At 43.9% G+C, this 20,497-nt stretch overlaps 1 protein-coding gene across 1 annotated transcript in view; it reads left to right on the top strand.

Annotated features, from left to right (window-relative positions):
* Nucleotides 1-20,497, top strand: part of LOC133349529 (dynein axonemal heavy chain 3-like) — a 622,240-nt gene that overhangs the window by 246,258 nt on the left and 355,485 nt on the right. Inside the window, 1 exon segment of the mRNA XM_061563065.1 lies at nt 5,849-5,988. Within this exon segment, the coding sequence (XP_061419049.1) occupies nt 5,849-5,988 (140 nt within the window).

The raw sequence follows: 20,497 nt of genomic DNA, 5'->3' as shown, positions 1-20,497 counted from the left end.
GTGCTCAGGCTCAATACGTGGACTTGGGGGCGGTGAACTCCTGGGAAAGGGAAAGCATGAAGACATTATCATAACAAGCCAATGAGTTCGAGCAAAACAATTGCTCGAACTCATTGCCAGTTGTACACAATCACATACAATATAAACTCAACACACATACGTGTTATGTTACTGTACCGGCATCTCCACTTGCAACGCGCCCGAGCCTGTGACACCAAATCACCAACAAACTAAATGTAATTCTCCATTTTTTCCAAAGTGTGCCAGTAGGCTGCTAATCCTTCTTCTCATGAGAGGCATGGAATACAACCATAGTGCGAAATGTTCGGCCTGTGCTGATGACTTCACAAATAGATCAGGTCTAGGCATACTACGTGGAAATATCTGCGGTCTTTCTGAGAAAATGGACTGACTTAAAATGCAAATCACCAATCTGTGTCCGAACATCCTCTGATGCGACCGACATCATAAATAGTTTAAACTCCCACTGTCTCTGTAGGCCATATCTTGAGCAAAACCTTCAGACCAAACCTCCCCCCTCTGACATCAATACTACAAGTCTCGCAAGACCCCCTGTACAGAGTTTGATTTGAAACCAATGTGTGCCTTGGATGTCGCTGACATGCTAACTACATCAAAACACGTCATCCTCGGATAGCACCGATGATCTCCTTTCCTTTGCCCTTCATTGTGTGGACACCTCATTGCTGAACCCATCTCCCACATTTTAAACCTCTCCGCGCGGGAATCTTCAGTGCATAAGGAATGGAAAACTCTTCATACAGGGCCGATTTTGAACGTATCCCTCCTTTGATCAACATCTTCGAAAAGCTACTCAAATACAAACCCACCGGTGTGAACTTCATTTAAACACCATAATCAGTCCCCCTTGTCTTCTTGGTTCTTTCGGTAAAGTCAAAGAGTCTGTCGCCTCGACGGACCTGGTTTTCACCTGAGGACGGCTGCTTGCGTTGTGGCCGAAACGTCGTGAGAATAATTTTATTATGTTTTATTTTTATTATTTTATTATTTCCCTTCTACGTGACTTTACCGAAAGAACCAAGAAGATGAATCCTTGCAGTCACGAAAGCTTTAAATCAAAACAGTCCCCCTTGATCAACGCGTACAAATGGCGTACAAATTTTGGAGACAATCGTATTTTGGGACGAAAGAAAAGGTGAGAGATTTTTTTTTTCCTCAGAGGTTAATTCCAGGCGAGGGTAGTGGTGGGGGGGGGGGGGTGATGCGAGAGGTGCACAGCAATGGAAGGGATTGTGACACTCGTCCAGGTGCAAATGAAGAGATTGTGGGGGTGAGAGGATGACTCATGCCCGGGGGGGGGGGGGGGGCGGATGGGCGCTAAGTTTGGAGCCAGGACTTGAACTCGAGAACAGGTCGGAGCCTTTCAAATGTGTGGCCTGTTTTTTTGTTTATTGGAGACCCCGGGGATTACGTTTGAGAAACGACAAACAGCAGGACGTGACAAGTCAAGCATTTTTCAGAGTCATAAGAATTTAAATGTGCATAGTATCTGAAGACCAAGGCCCTGTGTGGTAGCTCAGTTGTGTTGGTGGCCATGATCCAATTGTGGAAATTCAACATTCCTATGGCAAGGCCCACAGCACCTCCAAATGATGACCACTGATGACTTCCTAGAGAGATTTGAAGCTTTCGTGACTGCAAGGATTCATATTCTTAGGTTTTTTCGGTAAAGTCAAGTAGGTAAAAAATGAAAATTAATAAAAGTAAAATAAAAATAAAATAAAAATCACGACGTTTCGGAAGCAACACAAGCTTCAGTCTTCAGGTGGAACCGTCACAGCACGATAGCTGTATCAAGTGAGAGAAATTCCAAGAAACAGTATTTGTATATATATATACTGGTTGAGGGTGGCAGGAGCCAAGGTAGGCCCTGAATATTATTTTTGTGAGGTTCGGTGCGGCTGAAGCACGCTGTTAGGAATGAGCCTTTGTTGTGTAAACTAGGTGCAGATGATGTAAAGGTGCGTGTAAAAGGGACTGAGCGTTTTTGTTATGTAGAGATGATGCGGCTGAAATCACTGCCAGGAAATGAGTCTTTGTTGTGTACAATGGTTGACTGAGCCTATTATTATGTAGAGGTGGTGCGGCTTAAATCGCTGCCAGGAAATTAGTCTTTGTTGTGTAGAATGGTTGACTGAGCCTATTGTTATGTAGGAATGCTCCTAAGAGCGTGCTTCAGCCGCACCGAACCTCACAAAAATAATATCCAGGGCCTACCTTGGCTCCTCCCACCCTCAACCAGTATATATAAATACTGTTTCTTGGAATTTCTCTCACTTGATACAGCTATCGTGCTGTGACGGTTCCACCTGAAGACGGAAGCTTGTGTTGCCTCCAAAACGTCGTGATTTTTATTTTATTTTACTTTTATTAATTTAATTTTTTTACCTACGTGACTTTACCGAAAAAACCTAAGAATATGATTAGTTTTGACCACAGAGGGATGGTAAGGTCAGTTGACGCTGGACCTGTGTTTGAACTTGCAACCTCATGATTGTGAGTTGAGCATTCCAATCACATCGTCACTCTTCATGAACACATTACAAAGGGTTCCTACAATCACATTTAACAAATGTTACTCTTGCCCATCGTGAATCCATTAATTTTTCTGGCATGGCCATTTTATCTATGTCCTGTCAAGAAATGGCTACATTGAAAATCTGACTGAAAATGGCATCAAATAAGCTTGATTTTCCCTTCCCTTACCTACCTATTCCTTGTACTTGAGCACTGAGTGAAAGATTCAACATAAACCAGTTTGGTTGATTGATTTTCTGACTCTGATTGCCTCCAGTCAGTATCGTTCAGTCGCTCACAGTGTTCCTGTAATGCTACTACCATTCATTCTCCAGTATATCAACGCCTCGACGCCCGCCAACCAGTATCTGGGATTCGTTCTATCCAATTGGCTGTTGTCTTCTCATCAGCGCTGTGTTAATCCACCCTAGGACAGGGACACACCATGTGTCTCCTACCTCCATTCCAATTTCTCAATTATGGAATTCTCTCCCATCGTCTCTCTTCCCCAGTATCTCTAACCCTCCTCGATTCAAGAAATGTGTTAGTTCTTGTTTGCTATGCTCTCGTTTTAGTGGTCGCTTCGCATTGTAGGCCTCTGCATTCATGTCAGCCAACCACGGTTCAAACAAAACACGTACATACGTTCATATGGCCACACGCGGTGGAATTATTTCGACTGAAGGGTGGTGCTTGCTCCCAACATGTAGCTCAATACCGTGACCGCGTTACCAATACCACCCCCAGCAATGGCCACATCTGGTTCGCAAAATGGTCATTAAAAGTGTTTTGCGGTAATGTGTGGAGGGGTCAGGGACAGGTCAACAGCGTCAAGGGCCTGCTCAAATGTGCATCGCCTCTTTCTTATTACACCCCCTGATACTTCCCAATTGGTCCCGTTAATTCATTGGGAACAAGATACATATATTAATATGTTATTGCTTTACCTAACAGCGTCATTGATTTTATATTTATTAAAGTAAGAACACACGTGGAAGCGCACTGTTTGAGAGTCGGAGGTGTGAGGCAGGACTGATATATACCGAATGAGGTGAGAGAGACCTGAACTTTAACAAAGCATCAAGAAAACTACCTTCTGCCCTTTAATTGTAGATAGACGCGGTGAAAGGTAAAGGTACAGCCTTCGTTTAATTGTTGACATCACTGCTGAAGAAGAACCTCCTTTGAGAGAGAGTGAGCTCTAGAAAGCCCCTCTTGAGGATATTTTTGGTTTGGTCTTCCACAACGGTCTTCCACACATGGGTTGGACCAGATGACACCAAAAGGCACCTTTTGGCGTCATCTGGTCCAACCCAAGTGAGACTAGGCTCTAAGGAAAGCTGTCTCGGGTGTGGACCAAACAACTTCAAGGACAGTGCACATTATCAGAGTTATGTTCTTTTGTATTATGACTGCAGGTATTGCGGTCTATGCAAACATGACTCCTTGTAAAAAGGTGTCAGTTTTGTTGCCAGATAGAAGGGTAAAAAACCAATTATCAACATACCCACACTTTTCCCTCCCACCTCTGACCTGTCCATCAATTATTGTGTACCCGTTTGTACTTCTGGTTGGTTAGAGATGGGGGGGGGGGGTATTTAAGAAAATTTCCATGTTTTTTTCAAATGCCGCACCAAGCAATTGAACCGGTTGACTTCTGTGGTAGGTGTTGCGAATTTATTGTCAAGATACGATAAGCAAATTGGAAATTCAGAATAGATTTTTGCAGGAAAGCAATGTAGGTCAGCCCTCGTCAGGAAAACAAGGTTGTGATGGTCGGGGCACATGTGCATGGGACAGGCATGAGAATAGCAACCCAGAGGCTTGCCACGAGGTGTAAAGACCTGCAGCAGATACTGTGTGTGGTACTGTGAGAGCAAGCCTTAAAAGTCACGTTGTGAAACTGGGCCATGATTACAGAATCTTGCGGATGGAAGGAAGCAATGGAAAGATATAGACATTAACAGCACTGGCAGTGATGACTTCTTGCTTCTGTCATGTACAATGCTTTAAAAGTACATTATAATTAGGTATTGATGTTCATTTTTATTTTTTATCAGAAATAAAATTGTAGAATTTCTTTGAAAGATAAGTTACAAAAATTGGTTTTCTTAAATCATATTAACTCTTGGATTTAAATTTGAAGTTATGAATTTTGTAAAAAGATATTAATTCAAATGCATGTTAACTAAACCATGTTGATTAATTGAGACCATACTGCAGATGCTTTGCATATGCTTAACTGTGGATTGTCAAAACATATTTGTGAAAGCAGTTTATTTTTGGGGCAGCAATTAGAGAGTGGCAGCTATGAACCCAGGACCTGAGTCATTGTACTGGCTATGGTGGTGAGTGGTATCTAAACCGTTCATCGGGCCCCTACATTCACCAGCCTGCAGTGACCAGCATGGTGACGTATATTCATACTCCTTGGTTCTTTCGGTAAAGTCATGTGATTTAAATCAGCAGTTGTCCTGCTGTATCGGTTCCGCCTGATGACGGTCGCTTGCGTTGCGATTGAAACGTCGTGATTTATTTTATTTCTACCTACGTGACTTTACCGAAAGAACCAAAGAGTATGGATTCCTGCAGTCACGAAAGCTTCAAATCAAGATTGAAGTATATTCAAACAAGCCCCATGACTGAAAGTGTGGGGATGCCTTTAACCAGAAGTTGCTTTGTAACTTACAAAGGACTGTAAGTTATATATTTTTTTCCTACCTTGTTAACTCGAACAGATTGGATCATGAGCGCTGTGTGAAAATGTGCTCCTATTACTCCGCCTTTGCAGTCTCTTGAAATGAATAATTGATTCTTGGCCACGTGGTGACCTGACCAAATTCTGTGATGTTAACCCAACGCGGCTAAAGAGATTTAATTGTCTCCGTGTAGAACCGTGTCATGGGCAGATAATTGTTTAGTTCCAGCTCACCAGCCAGTTGAAGAACAGTTCTCACAACCCAAATATTTATCAACCACTTGTATCTATTTGCTAAATTTGGTTGTGGGAATCGCTTTTCAATTTACCAGTGAGCTGAAACAATAATTATTGGTGCATCAAATGCTTGTACACGTGACACATATTTTTTTGCTATGTCAGGTAATGGAGGTTAACTTGAGAAAAATTCGGCCACGTTTTTTGGCCGAACCCAGATATCAATAATAAATCATGTATGTTGAACTTATTTCGTGCCGTGCATTGCCAACTGTGTTAACCGGAGGCATGGGGGGTAGGCTGTGAAACAGCTGAGCGTTAAGCCCCCTTTTTAAATGTTTCCTCTGTGTGCAGCGGCTGCTGAATGACATCCTGGAGTCCTGGCTGAGGGTGCAGGCGGCCTGGCTCTACCTGGAGCCCATCTTCGGCTCGGCCGACATTCGCAGTCAAATCCCCGTCGAGGGCAAGATGTTCGAGACGGTCGACGCCAACTGGTAAGGCCCGTGTGGCAACTTCACAGCGTCGCTGTATCTTGCTGTCCTTCCTCCCGCACCTCCAATTCGCACGGTTGGCTACATGCGGTGCGAAAGAAGTCCAACACACATGCAGACACACCGTATCACCGAGACACTGAATCAGTCCACTAAAACCATGAGAGCCACAGACTCACTCGGCGCTGTTCTTCATTTTATTTTTGGTTATCTTTGGTTACAATCTCTCTCACTCTCTCACTCCCTCCCCCACCCGTCCCTTCTCCCCTCCTCTCCACCTCCCTTTAAAAAAATGTCTCCTATCGTTGCCCCTACGGCAGTGTGCCCAGGCACCTTCGGCCAGTCCCTCTCCGATGTTCACGTTCTGTATGGGCTCTTGAATAATAATAGTAATAAACATTAGAGCCTGCAGTCAGCCCAATTGCAATGCATTATTGCAATTTATTTCTTTAGCCAGGTGCGAGCTTGTTAAGATCATTGTCTTTTTTAATTTGAACTTTTTAAACCATCTTAAAATCTGCAAGGCAGCATTCTTGTAGCCTCTGTATATCTAAAAATGTAAAGGTGTAGCCCTACAATTTCTGAATTGTGCCACTGCTGGCAGAAGGCCCTCCACTAGAGGGGGCCACAGAGCCCCTCCAGCGGTGGGAGTACCCACACTCTGTCCCACCGCACGTGACCTTCCACACGTGTGACTGTTGGCTCCCTGCAACGTGATGCTTCTTTTCAGCCCTCGAGGTGATTATGGGCCGAGTCAACCAATCAAAATCTGAATACGCTTCCTTCCGGTTCCGAGATGAGTGCTTTGCAGTAAAGTCCTCACTTAACGCATCGTCACGCTTGCGCGTCTTTCGCTGTAGCACGGCTTTTCTGTTCGGGAGCATTTCGTGCGCAACGCCTTTATCGTCATCCCGCCATGGGATGACTGCAGGCTGATGTTATTGTACAAGTGTAATTCAAATTTGCAATGTGTCATATTTATGGCCTGGAATGTCTATACGTATATACAAGTAATTACTCGCCTTAGCGCATTGTCGCTGAACGCGGCACTTTCCAGGAATGCATCTACCTCGTCAAAACGAGGAAGTACCGTAATTACAGCACCATATGAGCAGAGCTATGCTTCTCGGTATCACATCAGGAATCTCTTTGTGTATCTATCTTTTTCGGAATACCGTGAGGCTCTAAAGAGCTCCTTCGGGTGAAGTCCCTTTTGTCAGCCGAAATTACTTAATCGTACAATTGCAAGGCTGCACTTTTACCTTCATACGAGTAGGTATGTTTTTTTTACAAATGAATGAGTCTCTGAGGCTTACGATTCTTGTTTTTTCCCTATGATTGGTAATCACAGAACCTGTAACGACCTGCACAGCTGAGAAGCTCACACTCCAATTGCAGACAAGTCAGAACTCTACACACTGTCCGTTCAATGTATCACCTCATCAACCAGCAGATGGGTGTCACACCGATATCGTGACCCCCATCTCTTGGTGATACACCAACACCACCGCCACGTGATGCATGGCTGTAATCCAACACTTTGGAGATATGTTTTTTGTGGGAAATGCACATTTCATTCTGGTGCTGTCAAACTCCCAACATATTGGGTTTTAAGGTGGCCACAAAATGGCAGTACAGCAGGGGGGTTTGCGATCTGTTTTCTTAGAAGCCTCTGATTTCCTCCTCCTCCTCCCACACACAACAGACACCACGACGTAATAAGTAAACATAATTTTGGATATGTTTTTTAGCCAACTAAATAATGCCTCCTTCCTCTCCATAATTTTGTCTCACCACATAGAACATAAAGTATTTTTTTTACGCAACCCATAGGCTTTCTGGTTGTGCATCTTACATGCAGCATTGGTTCAACACAAGCGAACTCTGGACCGGGGTTTTGACATTCATTGTTCCATGAGCAGATTCAGGCTTGCTTGGGCAGTGAAATGGCCCAGTGGTAACGCGTTCACCACCTGTGGCAGATTTTCACGGTTGGAATCCAGTGACCGACCTGAGGGTCGCTCTCTTCGGGCAAGGGTAAATTGTGCGCGTTACAAATTAGCATTATTACTATGATTACTGCCGGTGTATTAGCCATAATAAAACTATGCAACGTCAACAGTCCAAATTTGCCAAATTTGCCAAATTCCAAACTTAGTCAAAAGTCACCCAACCAGGACAAAGTCCTAGTTGCTTCTTCTCACCTGGTTAAATAAAATAAACTTGAAACTTGGATTTTGAACTTGCTCGAACCAATGCCAGTTAACTGATTGATGTTTATAGGCAAGAACCCCCCTCTAATGGATGAGACCTCAGAAAACGCCGATTCAGGCCGAGCAATTCCTGAGGATCTCCTGAATAAATAAAGGGTAGTTGTCCGTATTAACACATTGCCATTGTCACCAGAATGGCACCAGACATGCTGGATGTTACCCGTTCGGGCTCACATGTTATTACGATGCAACGTTTATGTTTTATTTATATAAATAAGTAATGGGGCATTAACAGTATATGACCGCAATATTTATATTTTTATATTTACAAACTCAATGACGTAATAGAGCACAGACAGGCAGACTACAGCAACTTTCAGAATATTACAATTAAAAAAATCTAATGCTTTCAAGAATGGCACAAATGAAGGTGAGCAACTAGTTATGTTACAAGTTGACAGTTGACATGCAAGTCACTGCATACAGCCGCAGTAGTAAGACTGTGTTGTTCAGAGCCACAATCTCAGCTAGAACTGCGAGGCTGGGCTCCGCAGGATGTTTCCCTTGCTCTGCCACACCACCCTCCTTCTTGCTATCGGACGGAGTCTGTGGGGTTGGACAGTGGGGAAACCAACTGTTGGTTTTCCAATTTTGTCCACGTTTGTCTCTCTATCCATCTGCTTCTTACTTATTATACAGTTGCCTGTTGTCTGTGTGCTGGGCATGTCACCGTCTGCCTCATGCCTCCATCTGTTTGTAGTTCATATTTCGAATGCCAATGAGGAGGTTAATGCAGGGCCACCGAATTTGGAAGGGGGGAAAAGCTAAAATCTATAAAACTTCAACAGGTGCTCCATTGCAATTCCCATGAATAATGATGACTCAGCGATATATGACCCCTCCCCCCCAACACCAAATTCATGGTAGTTGTATTCCATGAACATGTTTAATTTATACACATTAGTTATATATTTATATAACAATTGTAGAACATTTAAAATATGTATCACCTCCAGTGATATGCCAGCGGAACCAGACGAGCGTAAAGGTTCCGGCACAGTCCGCTCTGAGTGTTGAATAATAATCTAAACAAGTTATTGAAATACTAATAATGCATTAATACATGCGTCATTACATATTAAAGGTGAACTTTTTATAGCATTATTTAAATGTAAAGAGTAATATCATTACGTGGGAAAATACTTCAAACGTTTGTGAAGATATGTATTTATAATCGCGTGTGTATATGTCAGGGCTTATGCGTGGATATTTATACGTGTGTGAGAGTGTGTGCACTTCCTCATCGGGGAGTGGTAGTGGAACGGTTAGTGTGCTACTCTACAAACTCGGTGACCCGAGTTCGATTCCCGCTAATTGCCAACAACAGTGACGATTTTCTCAACCGGTCCTGGTACTCCCCTCAATCGGCTGAGCCTCTAAAGAGTATTTGGTGCGGTGTGTAAACATCACAACTCAGGAGACAAAGGCGGCCGGACACGGTGCTGGCCACCCACCCACTCGTGTGCCATGCCAACCTTCACAGGTGCTCGCAAACAGCATTTGCCCCAATAATGTGTTAAGGCTGTACGGGTGATCTTTGTCTGTTATCGTGTAGTGTTTAGCACGCTGTGCTATAAAACCGGCAACCCGAGTTCGGTTCCCACTCATAGCCACCACCAACGATGAATATCTCAACTGATGCTGGGCCTCCCCGAGGTTGAATTAGTCTTAAATGAGTACATGGCGTGGCGTATAAACATCAGCACTGGGGAGGCAAAGGTTGGAGGGCATGGTGCTGGCCACCCCCCCCCCCCCCTCGTGTGTCATGCCGACCTTAATAGGTGCTCGCTTCACAGAGCTTGCACCAAAAGTATGTCCAGGGTTATTTTGGGGGATCTTTGTGTTCGTAATGGAGGGTGCCTTTGTGGTTCGTGCACTGAGCTATAATCGCTTTGAGATTGGGCTGGATTTCTGTTCATGCAAGTGAAGATTGCTATCTGATGTGGGAAGACAAATGTGGCATGCGGTCCTTTATAGGTGCCGTCTTAAGAGCGTTTGCCCAGGCAGTCTGTTAGGCTAAATTATGGGGTTTACATCAATGTATGTATTCACGTAATATCATTACAATGAGCCCGAATAGCACATTTTGTAAATGAAGAGGCATCCGTTGATATAACGAATTTATCATGAAAATTTCACGATTCACATTACAGCAATCTTTTTTGAAAATGGTATCCCTAAGCAAACATATCCACAAAACAAAGACAAATCCCCCCATGTAGCCTCGAACAGACTTCTGGGGGTAACTGCTCTTTGCAAGGACCTGTCAAGGCCAGTTCCGGCACACGAGGGTGTGGCGTGGCTAGCCCCATGCCTGATGTTTAGACACCGTATCAGTTACTCATTTAAGGCTGAGTCGACTTAGAAGAGCCCAGGACAGGTTCAGATATTCATCGCCAAATTTGCCTCTGAGGGAGAATTGAACTCGGGTCACAGCCAGGTTCAGAGTGTGGTGCGCTAACCACTGCGCCATCATTCACATTAACGTACATAAAAATAAGTCACCATTTTACATCACCGCAGCACTTGTGCCAGGCTAAATGCACTCATGAGGCCACGGGCAGTATTGAAGGCTGGACTTGATCCTTCCCTGCGTATCGACCGTTCAATTTTGGTGTGCAATTTTATTGAGGGACTGCTGTGTGTTTTCTTGCTGTGGTCTGAGAATTGTTCTTATTATTTTTTTTGCTGCCTTGCCCAAGCTTGCATTTATCATTGAAAAATCCGCATGAATGGATGTACTTTAGTAATTTGTACCGACACAAGCAATTTCTTTATTTATGCTTATTTTTTGTGACTCGCTCACATTTCCTATACTTTGCGCTCCTATCGGTTTTCGTAGTGTTTGTTGTTGTAACCTACCGACACGCTCCTACTGGACACCTGTGAAAAAAGATCTTCATAGCTAATCGGATTCCTCCAGTGTAAATATATATATTCTGTTTCTGGTAGGAGATCACAGAGAATACGCAGGTGTTATGAGTTAACCGAGTTGAGCGACAGATGCGCTACTTGTGCTCCCCACTGTGCCAGCTTGCCACATTGTAGCCACGTGGTGCTCTGCTCATTTTGAGCTACGATTCTCCACCCTCTGTTGTTGTTGTTGGAGGGCGACTGCCTCCAACTTTCCAGTGCCATCCTTCACGAGCCTCCTCCTCAGAGGGCAATCGTGACACCACCTCTCATTGAGTGATGGGCCAGGTAGCTTCCACAGAGCGTTAGGCAGCTGATGAAAATATAATGCTGCTTGACTGATTCGGAGTTGAGACCTCTGCTGCCAAACTGGAACTCGTCAAAAGTCCAAGTAGGGGAACTACCCTACTCCCTCCACATATGCCCCATCAATTATGGGAAATTTAGGGGGTGGAGTATGTGATGACATAACACACACATGCAGGTCGTATCCACAAAAGTAACAAAGCTCCAACAAATATCAAAAATAAGCATTCATAGTCGATTCACTAAACAAAACCTTATTACTTGTAAGGGATTTGATGTTGAAGTTGGACAGCTATGAAGTGGATCTTGGGCAATGAATCAACGTATAATGCATGCTTACACTGATGTGAGAGTCGCTGCATAAACCAAAAACCTTGTACTGCAAGTCGTGGCGTTAGATTACGGCCTACTATTGTCGTACTGTGACACACATTATGCTCAATTTGTCCATCCTTTTCGAACAGCAGACTTCCGCTGATAAATAACTTTGAAGTGTCCATGTAGTCATCAAAAATAAGAGCACCTTCACGCTCAAAACGAGTGAGGGCATCGGTGTCCACGAGTCACTGGGGGCCAATCTTCTCCGCAGGACAACCACAATTGAATTATTAAGAACAAAAAGGTGGTACACGTAGTAGTATCATTATTATTATTGACCCAAGAGGAATGAAGGGTTGAGTAGAGCCCCGGCTGGAATTTGTGAGCGCCGTGAGCACAGCACGGGGATCACAGAGCAGGGTCATGAAGCTGCACAGGCCTCGAAAAGCTGTGACACGGGAACAATGGGGGCCCTTTGTCTCACGATGAATTGACTCCGATAGTGGCGGCTGATGTGGCTTTGACTTTATGAAGGGCGGTCGAAACTGTCCAGAGTGAGATAAAAAAATATTGCTAAGTGTAGGCTTATTTTGAAGCTCCCTTATTATAGAATATCTAATAAAGTAGACTTTATTAAAAGGGATGACTTTGCTAAAAGAAAACACTGATGCTCGTGTGCTGTATAATAGAAAGTGGTAGCGCAGTGTTCAGGGCACTGTTATTCATGCTGCATTCACGAAGCAGCCTGTGAACACAGTCACAAATCCCAGTGTTCACACTCATTAAGGTTGTTCTCATCTCACGTGTGGCCTCAAGTCCACTGGTGGAAATGTCTTCATTCCAGGAGTGGGAGACGGTATGTGTATACAGCAAGCGCCGCTGACTTCCAGCAAAGCGTTTCTCATTTTACGTGACCCTTTTGGATTGATGGGTTTGAATTGATGCTTAAAGATTTGGGGATTTAAATTGCAACTGTGAGTTCCGATTGTGATTCGAGTGCCCTATCGACAACACCGCCCTTCTGCAGAGTTGGAACTTTCTTTGAATGGCCTCATTTTCAGCAGAGAAAATGGACGTGTTTTTTTGTTGGTGAAAAAAAAATGTCCCACACTTTCAACTACAGTAAATCCACTGTTGATAAAAGCTGTACAGTTCTGAGAGCATTCAGGCTATGATTCCTTTTCTCTGCCGCTGGTTACATCTCTACATTTGCGATGTTTTTAAGTGTGACTTATCGCTCCGTCTGACAGCTCTGACAGCTCAGGAGATTGGCTACTACCATATCTCCCACGAGCCTCTAAAAGCAATAAATAGTTAAAGTGTTTTACATTTTGATCTATTTTTTCTGCAATATCACCTGCAAACAGGTTATTCCCATTTCTTTAAAAGTAAAATATATATATGTGTGCAATGAAAACACATTATCGTAATTTTTAAAAATGATATTTTTGTTGCAATTTCAGTCTTGCCACGTATATATTTTTCAATTTCTCATCATGGCTGGGCTGGCATACCTGTGGTAGGTGACAGTGCAGTTTAATAAATTGCAAAGGCTATTTCTCTAATGTAACACTGGGTGATCCGTACTGGTAATGGCTCAAGACAGCCACACAACCATAAATAGTAAATCAATGAATTATTACGGCATGTGCGGTGGCTGTGCCGTTTGGGTGGGCGAGGCGGTAAAGTAGCATCATTGTGCGCCTGTCACTGATGGGAGAGCGCGATGGATGTACGCGCTTCGTTCGCATATGTCTGAGCAGAGACGGCTTACAAGGAGCAGCCCATGCCAGAACACGCACTGTGGTCTCCCTGAAAGGCAGTGTCACTCAACAAGTGTGTCATGAATACTGAAAGTGAGATGCCACCTCCCGATTCTTTGTGTTGACTGCAAAGGTCTGTGACTGTCAGCATGCGCCATCATCCAAATACCTCACGAAATAATTGGCTTCTACGATGGCTTTTTTTGTTGGCTAAACAATATTTGCTGGCATTCTGGTGTTCTGTATTTCCATCAGCTATTGTACACATAGTACATGCCTTAAATGTCGATCATTCGTTTATTTGTCTAAATGTAAAAGAATGTAATCACAATACCCAAATAAAATAGCATACTTGGTAGATCTACCCTTTATGTTGTGTTACTTGTATATATGTGCGTGCCACAGCATATTCTCACACTTGGCAATAGGTAGTGATCTGTTTTAATTTGAAGGAGGTAATGCACATTCCTGGCAAGTTAATCTGCTGCGTAGACAGATGCTGTTGTTGCATATTCTGCGAAGCTTTGGCTCCATGCCTCTCATAATCTGGGTTCATAGTGTGACCTGCATGCGTTGGTCGGCGCTTAAAGCGTTATAGCATGCAATATAATATCACAGTTTGAGGTAGCAGTAGCTTGTTTACACGGTGGTCACATTAAGTTGACAGGCAGGTGGCACGACCAAATGCCAAACAATCCCAGCCGCATGCTCGGTGTTGAAAGTATTGATTCATTCATTTATTCATCTGCTCATTATAGCCGAGCCAAGAGTTGACGTTCTCCAATAGGGCAGAGAATAATGTACACATAATTAAAGTTGCGCTGTGGCAGATCGGAAGGTTATGAGGTCAATGCAATGACTACCAATTCGCAAGAATTCAGCAGTAGTTCTATTCTTGAAAACATATATGTAAATATAACTCCACATATCAATAAAAACATGTTGTTAGTCCATCAGTCTATTGGCTCTGGAGACCAGGTAGTCCAGCATTTGCCAGTAGCATCCAGCAAACCAGCAGCATGATATTGATAAGACTGATCCTCCTTATGAGACCAAGAAGATGGAAACCAATCCAGAGGTGGCTCGCTTAAACAAATGCTGCTGGGGAATCTTGGTCTGGAAAACGAAAAGGTGGATTGACTACAAAATGTAATTGTGTTTGTATGTGCAGCAACATAACGGAGTTGTGTACGGATATGCTTTAACCCATGATACTCTACAGCAACGCATAATAGGACCGATTCAAAGAGTTATCTCTGTCATAGGAATGTTGAATTAGGCCTATTGGCTTACAACTGCTGACATAGATTAGCATCTAATCTCTATTTGATCATGGAAACACTTGATTGTGGGGGGTGCCACGGTGGCGATGTTTTAAAAACCTCGCCTGGTATCCAGGCGGTCGTGGGTTCAATCCCAACCCTGATGCCTGTATATTTGGAGTTTGCATGTTCACCCAGTGGTCACATGGATTTTTCTCTGGGTCCTCCGTTTTTTCCCTGCACATTTAGAATTAACGTGCGTTTGGAGTATTTGGCTGCTATAAATTTCCACGCGATAAGCCACTCCCCGTTGAGCTATCATTTGTGGCCAGGTTTCCCTCTAAAAAAGAGCTATACAGCTCAGAGAGGCCTTACCTGGTAAAATAATAATAGTAAATAATAATAGTAAAAACACAATTGCACATTTTGGCCATGACTATAAAACCTTAGGCGGTGTTATCTTTTCAAACCGGTGTCAGGTGCTGCAGCGACCGATAAATCAGTAACAAATGTGAGCGCCCTTTGAAATTCACTTTCTGAGCTTGAGTCTGCCACGTTGATTTTCTGTACATTTGTGTTTATACTTGGAATGCACTGCAGCCTGTATTGACAGTGCTAAGTGGAACACGTGCATTTGGCTATTGAGCAGATGGCGCTAAAATGTCGGTAAGCTGTTGTTCAGAAGTTTTTTTTCTTTCAAGGAATGCGTAGATCGTTAAAGGCAGTTTTTTTAAATTACATTTCAGTCTTAGAAAATTTAAATCTCCAGTAAGGTCTGATCATTACTGAAGGAATTAGGCACCACTTTACAGCTCATTAGAGCACACAGACACTTGCAGATTCGTCGACAACGTCATCATCAGCAGCCATGGTCAATCCACCGCTGAATGAAAGCCTTCCGAGGCCGATGCCATCACCAATGATCCCCACAATACAGGAGTCCAGCCAACACACACAGATGAGCAGTTCCGGATTATCCTAGTAGAAAAAGTAGCTACATATGTAGTGGTGTTATTTCACGCGGACAACTTCTTCTTTTTCCCCTATGTCACTTTATTCGTACAGAACTCCTCGTGTGCAACACCACGTAACTCTGTCGCAACTCTCCCGCTTGCCCTGCTCGTCTGCTACGCTCCACTCCGCCCCCTCTCGCTCCGCTAGCCTGCTATGTTGCACTCTGCTGTCCTCTCTACTGCTAGCCTGTCTAACCTCACTCCTCCAACCTCGCCCTTGCCTCCAGCGGGGGATCAGCCAACGCCGCTGGAAAGGACGAGGTGTGGAGAGCGGGGTCCCGGACTTCTCTTGAATTCTCCCTTGTCTTCACTCCAACCAACTCAACTCCTCTGCCTCCCACGTTCCCCTTTTATCCTCCTCCTCCTCATTAAGTGCCCCCAGATGGCCCTCATTAAGCCGGCGTCCTCCCCATGCCTCACGCATGTGTTCTCCCCCTCATCGCCACTATCTCTCGCCTCCGTGGCGCCTCCTCCGCGTTTGCATTTGCAGCCAGCTAATCACTGCCTTTCCCTAACTGCTGGCGTCTTTCTGTCTGCTGTCACCGAGGCCACCCGCCTGCACCTGCTTATCCTTAGCTGACCCGTTTGTCTGAAACCCCTTACATAAAGGCAACTGCTGATTGCAAACCCTGCGCGCGTTATGCCACTACACATATGCTACGGGCCACGCACTTTTAAGGGCCCCGCGCTAAATACTTTCAAGCTGTCAATTCCGGTTCAGCGAATCTGCACTTGCTCTATTACTATAGTACTATACTGCCTTCAACTTTTATGAACGACTGGGTGTTTGAGGTTAGCGATTTGTCGTATTATCTGGCTGAAGAGCAAATGCAAGTTAAACATTTGTGTAAAAAATGTACGTGTTTATTTATTTATTTAGGGTTCCCTTATAGCATATGCTACAGGCCCCGCACTAGCTTAATACGACACTGCAGACGAGTCAATTTCTTTGCATTCATTCCAAATTATTTAGTATTTTTAAAACTCCAACTCTCTATGACCTACCATAACATGGCAATCTCCAAACATTAGGGTGATGGACAGTGTTTGCTTGTTGCATACTACTTACTGGGACCTTCAAAGGGGACAACAATTTAAGCTTCTCCACTGATGTCCTGCTAACCTCAAGATAAATCATGCCCGTGAGCATATAGCGCATTCATAACCTATTTCCTACGTGCACATCTATAAACTGTTGAAACTTGGGTGCCAAGCGTTGTGTGAATGCTCGTCAAACAACGTGCAGGCAGGTGCAATACAGCAAGCATATTTTTGCATGGCAGGGTGGCAAGTAAGTTTCTGACCAATAAGTCAGGCTTTTAAATGTTTTGCTTCTTTGATATGTGCGGCGGTTGGCTCCAGGCACTACAATTGCCTCCCACACGCAGCAGTGCCCTGTAAGATTTAGCCAACGTTCCCAAGTAGAGCCTCTCTAAACAGCCCTGAAGACTCGGGCAGGATTTGTCAGGTGACAATTTTTCAGAGAGCCGATAAGCTACCCATACGTATGCCTGAGAACTATTGTTGCATTGAGCGGTACGTTCTATCTGAAGACACTTGCTTTCAAGACATTTTCAAAACTCCAAAACTATCCACTACGCAAATGACCGTGCAAATCACCAACAACCCATATCTATAGTTTTTTTTGTGCAGAAGATTGGCAACAGACATTGACATGATTTCACAAAAAATAACGGGGGGCTCCTTTATCGCACTGGCTTGTCAGCTTGATTTGATTTTTTTTTCTCTTGACCACTGACACTCACACACAGTGGTCTTCTCACGCGCTGCAAGTGACAACGCATTGGCCTATGACCATATCGGTAAGGTCAAGGTTGGTTAGTGCTTGGATTGGGTGACATGCTTTGGCAATTTCCAATAGAAATTGCTTATAGCGATGGGTGGAATTGAAGTGTCGGCAGGCGTGATGACCATTAAATGATGGAGCCACCCAGCAATATCCTCTATAATTTTATATATAGAGAGAAAGGTTTGAGAGCATTGGCTAACCTTATTTAGGTTAATAAAGAAGGCCGCAAAGTTGGGCTCATGATAAATGTGAGCAAAAATGTATACACAACAAATTGGCTAATCAAATGAAGAGTTGTTTGATCCTGTTTAGCTTTATTCAGTTTTATTCCCTCAGGATTGTATTCAGTTGTATTTGTGAATGGTTGCGTTATTTTACGTAACGAGTTGTAAGGCCTTCTGTGGATTGTCCTGTATAATATCAGGTTTTAGATCGTTAGGCATATGACTGGCAAACGCATCAGAGTATGTATGTCTAGGGCAGTTATTAAAGGTAGATCGGTATCATAATGATGAGATAAATGAACAGGTGAGAACAGGTTGGATTGCTTTCGGAAAGCTGAATTTGATCATGGATACACCACACTAATTCACCTGATCGGGACAGTTTTTTTGTATCAGTGTAAACCGACCCCTTGGCAGATGGATCAGAAACATGGATATTGGCAAAGAAAATTGGAGAAAAAAATCTGAACATTCTGCAGATAAGCTTGGAGTTGTGCATGCTTCAAATTACAAGCAAAGAAGAACGGACGGCTGAGCGAATAAATGCAAGCAAGCTACTTCATTATGGCTGTTAAGACAAATAATACGGCTTGGAAAGGACACATGACTTTCAGGGGTGCTGGCTACCGATCGAGACTAATGACTGAGTGGCAACCCAAGTACAGTCCAAGGGTCCGTCCATCTTGGACATGGAGCAATGAGACGAGCAGCTTAGTGTGTAACAACTAGATTAATTGTTGCATCAGCAGACAGATTAGGGATAATGACGACTTGAGGCGCTTTTGATTGAGCAGTGGCTGGATCATGGCTAATGATGACGATGATGACGACGCTAGTGGTGATGTGAGGAGGTAAGGGTTGTTTTTCACCAGTCAGTCAACCCATGACACCTGGGTCTGTCCTGTGACCTCCTACCAGTTGGCGTTCGACACTTGACGTGGCCTTAAAGTTCAAATGGCCTGGCACAATCGCCCATGTTGACGTCAACGCCACTTAGTAACGAATGGCTGTTGTTGGTGGTTGTGGTGAATATTGCAACAACACAACAATTCCCCCACCCATGTATGGATTCCCAGCAATAGTGCAAGGCACAAACATTGTGATTCTGTTGTACAGCCATAGGTCGGACGTCACTTGAGTTGATAAGCAGCAGGTTGGTGGCTGATTAGCTGTTGCTTGGCTGAGGATCAGTCTTTGTATCTGCAGTTCAATAGGTTGTCTCTCAGATGTTAATTAACTTTTATTTGACTTCCCTTTGTACTGTTGATCAGCTGTTGGTCAGCTCTTGATGTCTGTCTCTTAATCAGTGGTACCTGTGCTGTTTTGTCATTTACGAGCTGTTGATTAGCTATCCCTCAGGAGTAGATAAGCCGTTGATTTGCTGTTCATTAGTTTCTGTTTGCCTATCCCCTGGCTATCACTTGGGTGCATATATAATTTGCAATAGATTTAGATTGGGGCAGCAATTACAGCATAATGTGTAATACTCACTATACGAGCCCTAATCCGTGCACGTGTATGTAGTGTATGATGATAACATTGATGACCAATTATTGCATACTGACGATAGAGATGATAGTGACAATAATCTTGCCTCTACGCCGTTGCTGATGATGATGATGAAGCTCATAAACTCAGAACAATCTCCGAGTAAACATTCCAACGTTGGGCCACCGTTGCAATGTGGTGGGACCGATGTTCTCCCAACGTATTCACGGGGTTCTGTCGCGTGATGATTCACAAACCCTTGCCTGATTGGTGCTACATTACCAAAATTCGTTCCAAACGTCTTCGGGGATTTTCCACAAAAAAAGTCACAGATTGGAGGCATCGAGTTGCACTCCTGAATCAGGATGAAATGGTGCGGCACTCCTCAACAGCCCGGTCCCTCAAAGAACGGGGGGGGGGGGGGGGGTTCTCTTCCTCAAGATGGATATGCCACAACTCTGTCCACTATTGGCCAGCCAACAGCATCGAAATTAATATCAGCAGACATTAGTCACGTGTTTGCGTGGAATTGGTGTCACGCGATTTCAACTTTAATATTAACAGAATGGTTCTGATTTTATCCAAAATCTGCCACCATTCAATCAGACTGATGGCCAAAAGCCGCTACATCCATCATACCACTCATTGCTTTTTCGTTGAACAAGGCCCCAACGTTTAGATGGAGTGCTCTTGCCAATAATATTTGCTAACCCTGCAGTATTTGTTTAACCTGACGCTGCTGAAGAGCCCGAGGTAGGCTGAAACCGCTCCATGCTTTGCTCTGTTAAACAAATGCTGCTGAATCATATCAGTCTGGAGATCCAATAATCCGATTGACGAATAACATTTGCACACTCAAATTTCGTCCATCGCGGGTTTTTCCAGCGAAGATTTGACCATTCGCGCCGAGTTTATTGAGGTATAGTTTGCCGATCGTACCCCTGTGGCTCGGTTATTCACATTTCGTGAGGTTTTCTGTACGCATCGTAGAAGAAGTACCGTGCTCTAACTGTACCGCTTGCGATGATGCTGCTGCTGAAGAATACACGCACCATCATCGCCATCATCATTCATAGTGAGTAAAAGTATATTTAGGTTGTTCTGTTTTAAACTGCATATTTGCACTTCATATGAAATTAACC

Source organism: Lethenteron reissneri, chromosome 30 (genome assembly GCF_015708825.2).
Source record: "Lethenteron reissneri isolate LAM-NWPU_2019-01 chromosome 30, ASM1570882v1, whole genome shotgun sequence".
Lineage (NCBI taxonomy): Eukaryota > Metazoa > Chordata > Hyperoartia > Petromyzontiformes > Petromyzontidae > Lethenteron > Lethenteron reissneri.
This window is presented reverse-complemented; position numbering and strand designations above follow the sequence as displayed.